Source organism: Monodon monoceros, unplaced genomic scaffold (assembly GCF_005190385.1).
Source record: "Monodon monoceros isolate NGI ecotype Baffin Bay Population unplaced genomic scaffold, NGI_Narwhal_1 Super_Scaffold_21, whole genome shotgun sequence".
In the NCBI taxonomy this organism is placed as follows: Eukaryota; Metazoa; Chordata; class Mammalia; order Artiodactyla; family Monodontidae; genus Monodon; species Monodon monoceros.
The window spans coordinates 50,823,509-50,837,879 of record NW_021703778.1 but is presented as its reverse complement, the minus strand read 5'-3'; the positions used below and the strand labels follow the sequence as shown (position 1 = coordinate 50,837,879).

The window sequence follows — 14,371 nt, the reverse complement described above, 5'->3', positions numbered from 1 at the left end:
CTACAATAAAAAGGTACAGAGCCCGATAGTATCACATGATAGAAGGATCTGACCAAGTTCGGATGGTAAGGGAAGGCTTCCCTGAGAAAGTGTAGGGAGAGGTGAGGGAGAGGCAGGCAGGAGCCAGGCGAAGGTGGCAGCAGTGCAGGGAGCAGAGGGACCCCAGCAGGTCCTGGGCACACGCCTCTGAGCTCAGTGAGTCTGAAAGAACGCAGATGGGCTGCGGCTCAAAGACAAGCTGGAAAGATATCGCAGAGCAGCAGACGCTGCAGGGCCGTGTAGGTCACATTAAGGACTCAATATTGTCCCAAGAGAAGTGGGAAACCACCGACGGATTTTAAAAGGAAATATTTTAATTGTCATTTTTAACAGATCACTCCATTTAGAGACTGGTTGGAAGGGGGCAGGACTGGAAGCAAGGACGAAAGAGACATCATAACCGTCCTGGTGAGGAACAAGGTTTCCTTGCCCAAAGGTGGGGCAGTGCCTCCAATGAAAGGAAGTGAAAAGATCTGACAACTATTTAGAAGGATGGTTTCTAGATTTCTGGCACAGCAGTCATAGGCTGTAGTGCCATCTACTGCAAAAGAACACGGTCAAAGCAGCAGCTCATGCTGCGCTGTGTTGTGAGCCACAACTGTGGAGAAGCTGAACAGGCAGCTGGGTACACTGGTCTAGAAATCAGAAGCCAGGCCTAGACTAAATACAGAGCAAGTCTAAGCATCACATGTGGCCAACGGGAGCAAGGAGGAGGAGGTCTCCTCTCCTATTTGTGTTTCCAAATTGATACATAATGTGCTATTAAAAACTACTCCCTGAATCTCTTATTGTACTAGGGTAAAAGGAGGAAGTAAAAGGTGCTATACAAGAATAAGTGAGGGGCTTCTGCAAAATATGTAATTTTGTTGTTTTAAAATTTTATATGGAACTGTAAAGTGCTAAGAATAGCCAAGATATCCTTAAAGAACAAGGAGAGGAGATTTGCTCCCCCAGATATTAAAACTTATTAGAGAATAATAATAATTTACAACAATATTATACTGACCCAGGGATATAACAACAGACAATAGAACTAACGGAACCATGTGTATATAAAAACTTTACACCTGAGTTGGCAAGACATAACAATGAGGAAAGAAAGGATGATTTAGGCTACCTTTATGTATGCAATTGTACCTGACCACCTCATGTTATACACCAAAACCAATTCTGTATAGATTAAAGACCTAAATGCCATGAAACATTTTAGAAAAAAATATAGGCAAATAATGACCCTGTGGTATGATGTACAAGACACAAAAAGCACAAACCATAAGCCAAAAGAAAAATACAGTTTACCTACTTAAAATGCAAACTTCTGCTCCCAAAAAACAAGCAAAACAACAATGTGGAAAAGCTACAAGCTGGGAGAAGACTGTTGCAACATATAACTAACAGCAGAGAATACATAAACAACTCCTACAAGTCATAAGAAAAAGACAAGCAAGCAGCCCAGTCTTGCAATGCTTTGTTACTCATATGTCATTTTCGGGAAAAACGGAGGCAAGCAAATCACACAGAGGAAGAGCAAACCACTTAGTGATACACTCCTGGCAAAGGCAGGGGACTGGGCACCCTCCCACCTGGTTAAGGGCAGAGCCATTAACAACCTTCTTTGGAGGACAATTTGTCAATATCCATCAAAACAACAACAACAACAACAAAACCTAACAACCCTTTGATGTGGCAATTGTACTTCTTGGAATTATCCAAGAGATAAATTCACATATATAAAAAGATTAGTCAAGGACATTCTCTGTAATACTGTTTCTAGAAGCAGAAAAATGAAAAATTAGAATGTCCAACAATGGGGAATAAGTTTAAATAAATTACATCTATACAATGGAATCAATGACAAGGAACTATCACTTAGAGAAACTGTTTTGTAAAAAAAATCAAGATGCAGAACAGACGATTAACAAAAGAGAAGCAGGCTAGAAGATGGGAGGGTGGAAAATATGCACACTTATATGCACAGACTATCTCTGCAGGGACACAAAAGAATCCAGTAAGAGTGACTGCCTCTGGGAAGGAGAGGAGGGGCCAGTGCTGAAGAGCAAACATCTCCCCCTCACTGAACAGTCCGTATCACCTTTCGTTTTGTTTTTAACCATGTATATATATGTATGTGTTACCTTCTTAATAAAATGTCCTACTGAGAAAATTTCATCCACTCAAAAAATAAAAAAGAATGGATTAAACAAACGATAGTATATCCATACTAATAAATACTATATCTAGCAGTTGAACAGAGTAAACCTATATGTATTAATACTGAATAGGTACAAGGTTCCTTTTTGGGGTAATGAAAATGTTTTAAAATTGGCTGTGGTAATGGATGCCCAACTCTATGAATACACTAAAAGCCACTGAATTGTACACTTTAAAAGGGTGAATTGTAACGTATGTGAATTCTATCTCAATAAAAGCTGTTAAAAATATCTATACACACATACATACACAAAAAGAGAGAGGGGGATGGTGAGGAAATAGGATTCAGCAAACTGGGACCAGAGGCCGAATCCGGCACACCACTGGTTTTTATAAATATAGTTTTATCAGCACATGGCCACACTCATTCATCCACATATTGTCTATGGCTGCTTTCATGCTACAAAGGCAGAGTTGAGTAGTTAGCAACAGAGACAGGAGGGCTCGCAAAGCCCCAAATCTTTACCATCTGGCCTTTTACAGAAGAAGTTTGCCCACCCAATATTAAAAAAGTCTTAAGTTATATACAGCTGAGCAAAAAATAACAATTGCAGAATACTACAGTCAGTATGATATCATTTATGTTCTAAAAACCACACACAACACAATAAGACATATTTTCTATAAGTACATTTAGGAAATGATCTAGAAAGATAAGGACCAAACCAAACTCATACCCATGAGTTACGTCTGGGCAGGGGTAGGCAGATAAGGATTGGGAGTTGGCCAAAGGGGACTTTGGCTTTATTTGTAATTTATTTGAAAATGTATTTTATTTGTTTTAAGGAGACAAGTTCATATATTACCTGAGTCATTGAACTTTCTTTCTTAATTAATATTTAAAATATTTTAAAAGCAAGGCTGGCAGAAACAGAAAAGTAACAGGACTAGGTAGAATTTTAAAATGTGAGTTCTGATCTTGGTCTTAATATTACTAAGCACTGCCAGAATTTTAAGTATTCTGATCCTACACCCACTTCTTAGTTTTTTCAGCTCTTTCTCCTGGCATTCCTCTTACATTTCTCCTTCGTTGCCTTCAGAGCTGAGGTTTTCAAGTTTCAAGGTGAAATGAGATATGAGCAAGGGTGGCAGGGAGGGATGGAGGATGGCTACAAAGGAGGCACAGGCTAGCAAATGGTGATGTCCTGTCAACAGTCAACTATTTCGGGGATATAATTCTTATTTCAGGGCCACTTGGATGTGTGATGATTCCTAGTCTCAGGTATAGCAGGACTTTGCGTAAGTCCACGCTCATAGCCTTTGTATTCCTATCTTCACATAATTCACAAGACCCTAACGAGAGCTGTGTGACTTCTAACATTTTCTGTACTTCAAATTAGTTTGCAAGTAAGTTTGACTAGTCTTATAACAAAGTACACCATAGAAATGGAACTAAATGACTGTTAATAAGCAATCCAGGCCCTAGAATGGTACATAATGGATCCTGAGTCCCAACCAAGCTGTTTTACACCATAATTTACAAAAATAATATGGGTACAAATGACAAAATACACTTGTTCATCTTTAGGAAAATAAATTAAGGGAAAATATAATGGGAGAAAAAAGTAAACTACTTTAAGACAATTAGTTACTATTAATTACAGGAATGGACAGTTTTTCAAGCAAAAACATTAAATGTCAAATGTAGTTTCCAACTGCATATGTTTACACAAAATTAGACCTCAGCTAACCAATCTTGTAGGATACCTAGAAACTATGTACAATTCTAGAAAAGGCAAGTGCTCTAAAACAGTAATAAAAGCAACTAAAATTTTTTTATGAAGAGGTAAATTCAAAAGGTAGGGTATCCTGAAGGCCATGGTATTATCAGGGGGCCTGTGTTAGCTCAGTTAGCTTGAGCAAGTCTCAAAAGGGGAGCTTGAGCAACTCTCAGTTGTTGGGACCACAGCCACTTCTGCTTCTGAAACAAAGCAACTTGACAACCTGAAGAAGGGCTGCTTTTGGTTGAAATAATCTGGGAAAATCTGGCTGTATAGAAACTAGAGTTACAAGGGGAAAAAAGCACATTCAACAAACTGATTTTTTAGACAATCTGGTTTTAAACAAGACTCAGCACAATTTTAACACATCTTCACAAAGGAGAGAATAAGAAGTCGAGTATTAGCAAAAAGAAGCATTAGAAATTATATATACAAGCACTCATATATTTTAAACTAAATAGAATTTCATTTTAAGTTTCTCCTTGGGAAAAAAGGGTTTGCTTCTAATAAACTCACCTCCATGTTCTAGAAATACTCGAACACATCTTTCCTTTCCTCTTGCTGCAGAGAAATGAAGCAGGGTCCAGCCATTAGCATCCCGGCCATTTGGAGAATAGCCTTGTTCTAACATCTTTCGTACCGTGTGAACATCCCCGGCAGCCACTGCAGCTTGAATCTGCAACTCTTCCTGGAGTTCAGGGTTCCTTCGACAATGGTGGTGTAACATCCTAGCTGAGTCCACTTTTTACAAAGGATTCATTAGGTCACAGGGATCAGCCTTGAAGGGTAGGTAGAATACATAAAATTTAGAATACTTGACACCTGACAGTGTGTTCATTAAATAGCACAGAAGTTTCCATTGCTAAATCATGTAAACTTTAGTGATGACAGTTCATACTACTATAACAAATTAACATGTATCAGTTTTGACCAAAACTTTCAGTTATTTCCCTAAGATTATAAAAGGTTTCAAAAAGAAAGTGAGGCATAAAGCCCTAAAATGCCAAAACAGGAAATTTCTTCTGCAGCCTTTTGTAAACTCAAAGCAAACACCAATGAACACAACATTTACTTTAGGTAAAATGGAAAGTGATGCTAGGCAGCTGAAGATGGTGACAACAGAGGAAGCAAATGAGTACTTGTCTTAGAAGTTCGCATTTACCTGATGCACACGGAAAATTTAAGTTATAAACCATTCAAGGATTCTATCACAGATCAGTGAGTACATATCGAGTATCAAATAGACTAGGACTAAAGACCTCCAGCTATGAGGAGTAGTCTAAGATTTTAAAAAAGCAAAAACCTTTAGGCTGGTCCCCTAAAGTATTTCAACAATATTTTATTTTTAGCCCCAAAGAGTGGAAAGTTGGGGGGAAGGGGAAGTGGGCGGGGTTTAAGTAAATTAGAGGAAAATGTGTAGATTATATTTACTTTCCTTTTGTTTCTGTCTCTTTCTATCCTCCCCACTTTATGTCCTCTGAGGCACGATTTACTACTACTCTTTTTCTGCCACATTTCTTTTGCACTTTTCTAATTTCCATTTTCCAGAAGTTTTATTCTACAAATACTCAAAGTAGCAAGATCATACAAAATATTTAAAAACTAAAGGAATCTAAACAATCTGTTTATTAACCACATGAAAAAGGTAAAAGCAGTATACAGAATTCCAACACTCTCTAATAGGTCACAAAAGAGGTGTGTACTCAAACTCAACGTAAAATGAGATCTCCTTCATGCAAACAGGGAAGTCCAAACTGAACTGGTGAAAAGTTACATCTTATATGTGTGTATACAAAAACTTTTTTAGTGCATTTTTAAGCTTTTAAATACATACAGAAACTTAAACTACATAATTCTAGGAAGCCATTCCATCTGGGCTAACTTTAAGGTATAGATTAAACTCACCTCCTAATTAGTAGCTTCCATTTCTAAAAATAAAAAATTATGTGAAAGTCCTTTAAAGACATTCTGGTCTCATATGTAGGTTAGACATCTTGGGATAATCTCATTACCAATAATAGTTTACCTTGTAAAACTTCTCCTTATAGACTGTACAAAGGTCAACTTAAGCCTAATTTAGGTCATAACTTAGGTCATATTATCACAGCTTAATAGTATAATCACATATCCTACCTTGTTTCATACATAGAAAATGGTTATTACAAAACTCCTAAGTATCACTACTAAGTAATGTAATTTAAAAATATCAGGCTATCTCCTCAAGGAAAATTGGGAAATTAGAAAGTTCCTGACAATTTGTTTTCTTAATAAACGTGATTTCCCCCATCTCTTCACTTACTTTTTCAACTGACACTAAAATTAAGTCTCTTGTCTTAGAAATTTTAAAACCAAGAATCCTTTTGGAATAGGTTTTTGCTTATTTTTAGCATTATAAGGAAAGATGAAGACCATTAGAAGGAGTTAATAGAAACTACTACCATATACTCAAAACAATCATCTTTAACAGATTTTTCTTTTTTAATTGGGATGATCATCTTGGCACTTAAGGCATACTATGCAAGGAAAAAGATTCAAACAATATCAAAACAAACCTGGATTTTCTTTTAGCAAGTGCTGTGTTTAGTATGAATTAGGTGATCTGAAGGAGAAATAAAAGCTAAATGGATTTTCCCCCAGAACAGCACAGATGACCTATGACCCTCAGTCACTTACCTTACGGGAAGAATGCCCCTTTTCCTGATACGTGGATTGCCTAATAACCATTGTGCACATACAGCATCGTGAGTAGGGGGCTCAGAGTGTGTCCAGATTCCAGTGTCAATGAGCTCTTTCTTAACCTAAAAACGAATGAAATAACAATCATGGGAAATTTTCTAAAAAAATAAAGAAACATAGCTGCCTGAGTAGTCTACCTTTTGATGAGCTTATATTTTAGCACTTTACAACAAACTTACAGAGCAAAGAAAGAACTTAAATCAATGCTTAGAAAAAATGATCTCAAATCTACATTAACCCGCAAGGTGGTACAGGATATGACTTATTTTCAGGAATTTTTTTTTTCTAAAAAGGCAGGGTTTTTTTTAATGAATAAGGAAAATAATAAATCACACACTTGGAATTTGGATGCAAACACAAATTCTTCTTTTTGCTCTATTCAAAATATATTTTCAGTACTGAATTACTTTTTAATTGACATCGCAAATTTCTTACTCTTTCTAAACAATTAAAATGAGAATATATCTGCATTCAATACAATAGGTGGCCAGGGTCAAAATGAAATCTATGACAACTAAAAGGAGATTTTCTTTAAACGCTGGTTCTTCATACATGCAAAAGGCATCACGTTAATAATTTTGAAACTTTTTTATTCCTTTATGCATACACCAAACTAGGTAAAAGATTAACAGTCTTGCCAGCTTCTCCATATGGATTCTGAAAAAATTCTCTACAACTAAAAGAACAGGGATCTTTCTCCATGTCAAATAAATCCTAGATCTGTGAATTCCGTTAAGGTTAAGAACACAGGCAAAGTGACTTTCATGCATTACACCAGAATCCCTCTAGGAATTACTCACTGGGAGAACTGCCACCCCATCCCAGTGGGGTGGATGTGCTAATAAGCCCTCCATCACTTAAACAAGGAATGGTCAAGCTGCCTGGCAACCTGATGAGCTATGGAGAAAAGTGACAGTCATAGGTGGTGGTGGCTACAGACCAGAATTTTCAACCAATCCAAATTAGTATGGTCTAATTTGAACCTTTCCTCTTTTCACACCTTATTTTTCCTTGTCAAATTTCTTCAAGGAAGGCCAAAGACTTTGCAAACATGCACTTGGAAATAAATAATATTTGGTTTAAAACTCTGCTTAACACTTCTAACTGAATTAGGCATGATCAGAACAACTCCTACATGGCAAGCTGTAAAAAATGCACAGTTATCCTTACAGAAATGGCTGATTCTAAGACTGGGCAAGAAATATAGATGAGCCTAGAGCATCTCACAGTGCCAAAAAGCAAGGAAGTGCTCCAAGAAAAATGCAATGATGGGGGTATGTCAAAGGGACACAGGAGCCAACCAAAAGAGCTCTCAATAGCCAAGATGGAACAATTCGAACAAGAAGATAGTCAAAGTACTATTAGAGTCTAACCCAAAGTACAGAATAAATATCAATAAGTCTGTATTGATATAAATAACTAATTAAATTTTAAAAGGGGGAGAAGAAACAAATCTCCTGTGCAAAATTCCAAATAATTTGTGTAAATTCTCTCCCCTCAAGGAGGGGGAGCACAACTCCTCTCTCCTTAAGTGTGACTTCCTTTCAAAGAGGATAGTATGGGGGAGGGGGGAAGAAACTTTACAGTGGGAAACCTGAAAAACACTGCCTCAGCCAGGTGATCATGGTCAAAATCAAGAGTGCCAAGTCATGTTGTCAGTATGATATGATGAGAATGGCAATTTACCTCTGTGCTCTTTCTCCCCCAAACCCATAGACCTAGCCTAATCATGAGGAAAATATCAGACTAATTCCAATTGAGGGGCATTCCACAAAATACCTGACCAGTACTCTTCAAAATGTCAAGGTCATCAAAAGCAAGGAAACAAAGAAGTCTGAGAAACAGTCATAGCCAAGAGGAGCCTAAAGAGACGACTAAATGGAATGTGATATCCTAGATGGGATCCTAGAACAGAAAAAAGATATTAGGTTAAAAACTAAAGTAATCTGAATACAGTACGGGTTTTAGTTAATAAGAATGTTCATTACTGGTTCATTAATTGTGGCAAACGTATCTATTAATATAAGATGTTAATTAGGGGAAGGTGAGTGTGCAGTATATGGGAATTCTGTATTACCTTCGCAATTTTTCCATAAATCTAGAACTGTACTAAAATAAAAAATGCAAACCAATGTCTCCAATGATGAGCCTGCAGCATTTCCACAAAGGAACATGTGATTACTTCACATGTGAGCTACACCTACAGTGCAAGAATGAACACCACTGAATGCCTTACTTCTAAGTGCATCCTCAGTACTCCCTGCCTCCCAAGAAAAGTGGAGATAACGCTCTACGGTCTTGAGTCTTTAAGAGTCCTTGTTCTTGTTGTTGCTTTCCATATAGCCATCATCACTTCCATGAATGCAGTGGAGTGGTGGGGAGGACATGTGAGGTGGGGGTTGAGGAGAATATGAAATGGTATTAATTTATTAATAATATCAAGAAAGGTTTTGTTGAAAGTCAAAGTGATTCAACTATTTCTCTCTTATAAGGAAGATGCACAAACAATATAGTAACTTGTGATAATCCCACATGGTCTGCTTCAATTAGACAAATGAAAGTCTACTGAGTGCCTGACACATGCCTGGCATACTACTAGGCTTTGGCCACTGGTATTATCCCTGGGTAGAACTTTAATAGAGAGTTCTGCATACTTCAAATGAATCAAATACTCCTAGAATGGTTAAGATCCTTTTTCTCTTTTCTGACAATACCAAGCTCTATAAATAATAACCATAGGTTTAAACCAAAAAAGCGCTTCAGTCTTTATGGGAAAAAACACATAGACACACATAACATGCACACATGACCCCTGTCAACTGCATACCTTAAATTATGAAGGCCAATGACTTATTACCAAAATATCCTAATAGTTCAAAGCATCAGACGAGTTAATTTCATTCTGGTGTAATTTTATGAGAGTTTGTACTTACTAGAGTAGAACCATCCATGTATGTATAAGTACAGGGAAAAAAGACTATTGAACTTAGTAAATATAATATCCAGTGGTAAAGTTACCTATTAAAAACTACAAAGGAAGCCCAGAGATGAGAATGGAAAAAAGTCTATTCCCCCTCAAAAAGTGCAAGTTTGAAAGTCTGATAGCTCATGGTAGTGACCTATAAAATAAAAAAATATGGCAAAGGAGGCAATGTTCTAAATAAACATATGTACAATGTAAGTTGACTCAGAATGACTAAAACTCTGAGGGTGCAATCTTTAGAAATCCCATTCTAGGTTTCACAGTCAGAAAAAGAAAAAAAAACATACTAACAAGGAAGACTTCAGAATTATGTATCAAAATGAGCTGCTTCCCAATGTATATCACTTTTAGATAAGATTTTACTGCCCAATGTTAATGGTGTGTTTAAATTTTACGAATTCATCTTTTCTACTCTACACTTTTCTTACAAAAGAAAACAATCTAGGCATCCGAGCTTTTATACTGTTGACCGTATTAGAAACTATAAATTTAGGAATTAAAATGTTGCCATCTAATTTCTATATAGATGCCAAGTGAACCTCATTAAGTTACAACCAAAGCCTTTTGCTTCATATAATTAAAAGAAATCTATATTCACAGAATAAAGAATAAAATAGCTATAAAACAAAATATATTTAAGATCTGTCTAAAATTATATAACTTCCACCAAATTTGCCCACATGTCCCCAGTTTCCTTTGACATAAATGATTAGTCATTAATGGCTTTTTACATATTATTTTCACTAAAAGGCCACACATTTTTTTGATTGACACATTAGAACTGTGCTTTCAGATTTCACACAAACTAGAAACAAGATAACAGCTTGCTACTCAAAAGAAGAAATAAGCATTTCTTTGCAGAGTAAACAGAGATACAGGCTGGAAAGGAAAGAAAATCAGCAACTCCAAGGATACTGGCCCTGAGCAGAGAAAAAAAAACAAAAAACAAAAAAACCAATAGTTCACAAGTCCTAAGAAGGAAGATGGATGCAGAAACACTACAATGCCCGAAGTGTGCAACATGGGTGAGATGGATGTTAACGAGGTCTACTCATATAACTAAGAGCCTGGAACCCAAAATGAAGTAGAAGTGTTATTTTAGTATCACTCAACAAAGTACCCTAGTGTTTAGGTTCCAAAACAAGTGAGGGTATCCCTTCAAATTACTGGGCCTCCAAATAACATAAGGAGTTATTATCATGCAAGACTTAATCTATAAGTCTCCTAAGTTCTAACAGAAAGACCAACAAATTTCATGAAACGTGGACAAGGCAATAGAGGAAATTTTGTAATTCACTTACCCAGACCCAATTCAAAGCATAAATCACAAGTATTATAAATGATGAAGTCTTGTCAATTTTATCTCATTAACCCATGTCTGGCATTACCACCTTAGCAACCTCATGTCGGTACCTAAGTTTGTAAGAAATGCGACAAGCATTCCACATAAGGCATGCCTTCTGTTGAGAATGAAATGAAACGCTAAAAGTCACGTATCAGATATGCTTATAGAAACTACCTGACTTTAGACTTTTTAGGGACAGTATGTACTTCTGTGTTATCAAATAAAGAGATATTGTACGTGTCATAATTGTGAATGGCACCACTTTAGGTATGAAGAAAATAAGTACTGGCCATAGCATACTCAAAATACAACACTTCAATTAAAATCAGTGATTCTTCCTATGTGATCATAAATCTTACTTGGTTACCAAAAAAATTGGGTGTTTAAAATTTTTTTTTCCTTTCAAAACCATGTGACTGACAACAGAATTAACACAAAGTTAACTACCAGATTGAAAAAGATAAACTACCTAACTGGCGATGTTGGTAACGAAGTACTAAATTAAATATTTTACATGACTGGCATAATCTAGACCAAATACTCTCAATCATGCTAATATTAAGAACAGATGCTGACAATTTATATATATTCTTTAAACTTAGAAAAATCATTAAAAGCTGAGAGGATCAACGAAACATTATTTAAGCAATGAGAATGAACTCACTGGAAACCAGAGGAAAGCAGTGTTCCTCTCTTTACCTTACATACTTGACTCAGCACAGGCGATAATATCCCTCAGAAATGAAAACATGCTAGAGTTCAATCTAAAGCAGAAATATATTTAACTGAGAAGGCCTGAATAAAAAATACATAATTCATTTTTACCTTAAAAACATATTTCAAGTATTTTAGCATTTTTTAAAAGTTCTAAAGGAATCATTAGGCATTTCTCTAGTGATTCACATATTTAAATAATGAAAGACGCATTCTACCTAGCTTTTACTGAAATGAAGTGGACCCTACATATACATACAAAGGGTGCCCTAAATGCTCACTGTGTAATAGTCATTGGTAGATACTGATTTTAAATCCCATTCAGTAGCATACACTCTCATTTTGGTGTCCAGTTCCAGGTTTCAAGAATATGCAAACCCTCAGAGCCCCTTAAAAGTCTCTTTAGCTGTACCTTGACAATTAGAAGAATCAGGAAAGACATTAATTTCCTTTTCTGGAAGGCAGAAAGTCCAGTAGAACAGAGTAAGTCAAAGATTTCCTAACAACTTCTGCTATTTTAAGTACTTCTTTGTACCTAAAATTCCCTAAACAATCTGAGATATTAAAATAACTCTGAGATTAACAAGTCACTTTATACTCCTGCTATTGGATGTTGGAGAAGCTATTCATTTGGCTAACTTCTGAATTAACTCTTACATAATTTCCCTGTTCACATCCCCTCTTTAGGACTTACATGAATGTCCTAAACCTACCTTTAGTGCATTTTCAGAGGCAGCAACGAAATACAGCAGCAGAAATGTGATCACATGAATTAGATGCTTAAATTTCAATTTAACAAATTCTCTGTAAAGGTTTTGAAATGAGAAATCTTATGAAGAGTGCCAAAATAAAACCCTAGATTCTAAACACACCAAAACATTCTTTTGTTTTAAAATTCCTGACTGTCAAATGATTAACAAGATATTCTGTAAAGTTGTATAAGTATTAGAAAATGAGGTATAACAAATACGATTTATCTTTTTATAAGAGTTTCAGAGCCCATCCACATCTGTCACACAGAAACACACAAAAGCCCAAAGAGTTAATTATACATAAGTGCTTCGGGAGGGAGTATTGCTTTCATACCATTCATACTACTAAGGTACACAGATTCACTTTTTTTTTACTAGAGAAAAAAAAGTCGCATTATTTTCTGAAACTCACAAATTTCAAGCTATTACTGTACCATCCTCTACCAAACCCCTGTCAGTTAGGTAACTCAAAAGATTTTCTGATGGAGGTAGAGGAAAGATGATAGGAAAGAACAGGGGAAAACAGAAAATTGTGGTTTAACTGAAAAGCAGAGTCATTCAGAACTAACAAGCCATTAACAAGGAACTGAGGAATCCTATGAGAGTAAGAGGAGCAGGGGGAGCTACAAAAAGGTCTCAAAGTCTCTGAGCTGGATAAATGGTACAGTGCACCAAAAGATAAAGCAAAACACGGAAACACACTGTACAGAGAGAAAGGGGAAAAACATGTTCCTGGGAAAGAAAAGTTATTAAAATGTTAAGGATTGGGGCACGGACAGTGTTTTTGTTTTTGCTGGGAAACTGGGAGCCAGGAAAGCGTTGCATTCCCAGGTAACCATCCTGAAAATAAAGCACTGCTTAATGAGTAGGGGCCAGGAATAAACAGTGGGGGAGGGGAGGGCTGGCTTATTACCTTTATGGAGGATGCTGGTCAGAGGCTCTCTGCTGCTTCTCTGGTGGGTGGGCAGCCCCGTTCCTGCTCTTTCGCCTCCCCTAGCCAGCTCAAACCTGGAAATCAGAAACCTGTGAGTGGTGCAGTACCCCGGGGGCGAGGAGGAGGGGGCTCTGAGGAAGGGGGAGCAGAGGAAGAGACTGGTAAAAGGCAAGCAGGAAGAAGCAGTGATTCTCCTCCCTCCCAGGCCAGCCCCCTTCCCCTCAGGGGAGGTAACTGACTTTACCTGTCTCCTCAGCTGCTGCTTCTCTTCTTTCTTTCAGCCTCCTCCACACTCACCAACTTCTCCATTGAAGAAACAGCCCAGGCAGGGCCGGACACGGGTGTTCTTGATCCTCCTCGATGCCTCACGGCCCCAGCCCGGCTAGCATCCAGACTGCCGAGCAGACTGGAGGCGGCGGTCCTGGCCGCCGGGCAGCCTCGGGGCAGGGGTGCAGGGAGGAAGTCCCGGCTCGGGTGGGGGGGCAGTCCCCGTCTGAGGGCTCGGAGCAGGGGGCTGCCGCGCTCCGGGCCGGAGGCTCCCAGCTACGAGGGGACACGGGAGGTCTCGGGGCAGCAAGGTCCCAGGTCATTCAGGGTCCGAAGTGCCAGCCGCCGGGGATCCAGGCAGGGGGCTTTCGGGATGCACTTTGCACTGATCCACCCCCGCCCCCTCCCTCCAGCACTTTGGGGTCATTGGGATGGGACCAAGCCTTCAACAGCCAATCAGTGGCCGCACTGGAGCCTGAGCCCGGAGCCGTAAACTAGGTCCGGGGTGGGTGGGGGTGGGGGGTGCAGGCGACTTGGTTGGTTGGTTGCTTCCTTCCCTCCTCCTTACCCCAGCAGCACCCACCCTTTGCCTGCCGTAAAGCCGCCTGTGCATTCGCGACAGTAAGAGGAGGCGTGCCGATCGAGGTTAGGACTCGTCTCCGATTGGTC

General features: G+C 38.2%; 1 protein-coding gene across 1 annotated transcript in view; it reads right to left on the bottom strand.

Moving 5' to 3' along the window:
• The window catches only part of ASB7 (ankyrin repeat and SOCS box containing 7), a 46,960-nt gene extending 32,791 nt beyond the window's left edge, over nucleotides 1-14,169 (bottom strand). The window contains exons 1-4 of the mRNA XM_029239467.1: nucleotides 13,680-14,169; nucleotides 13,415-13,509; nucleotides 6,645-6,769; nucleotides 4,488-4,749 (exon numbers count right to left, since the gene is read on the bottom strand). Of these exons, the coding sequence (XP_029095300.1) occupies nucleotides 4,488-4,698 (211 nt within the window). The 5' untranslated portion in view covers nucleotides 4,699-4,749; nucleotides 6,645-6,769; nucleotides 13,415-13,509; nucleotides 13,680-14,169. The remainder of the gene's footprint in view (nucleotides 1-4,487; nucleotides 4,750-6,644; nucleotides 6,770-13,414; nucleotides 13,510-13,679) is intronic.
• Nucleotides 14,170-14,371: the final 202 nt, after the last annotated feature.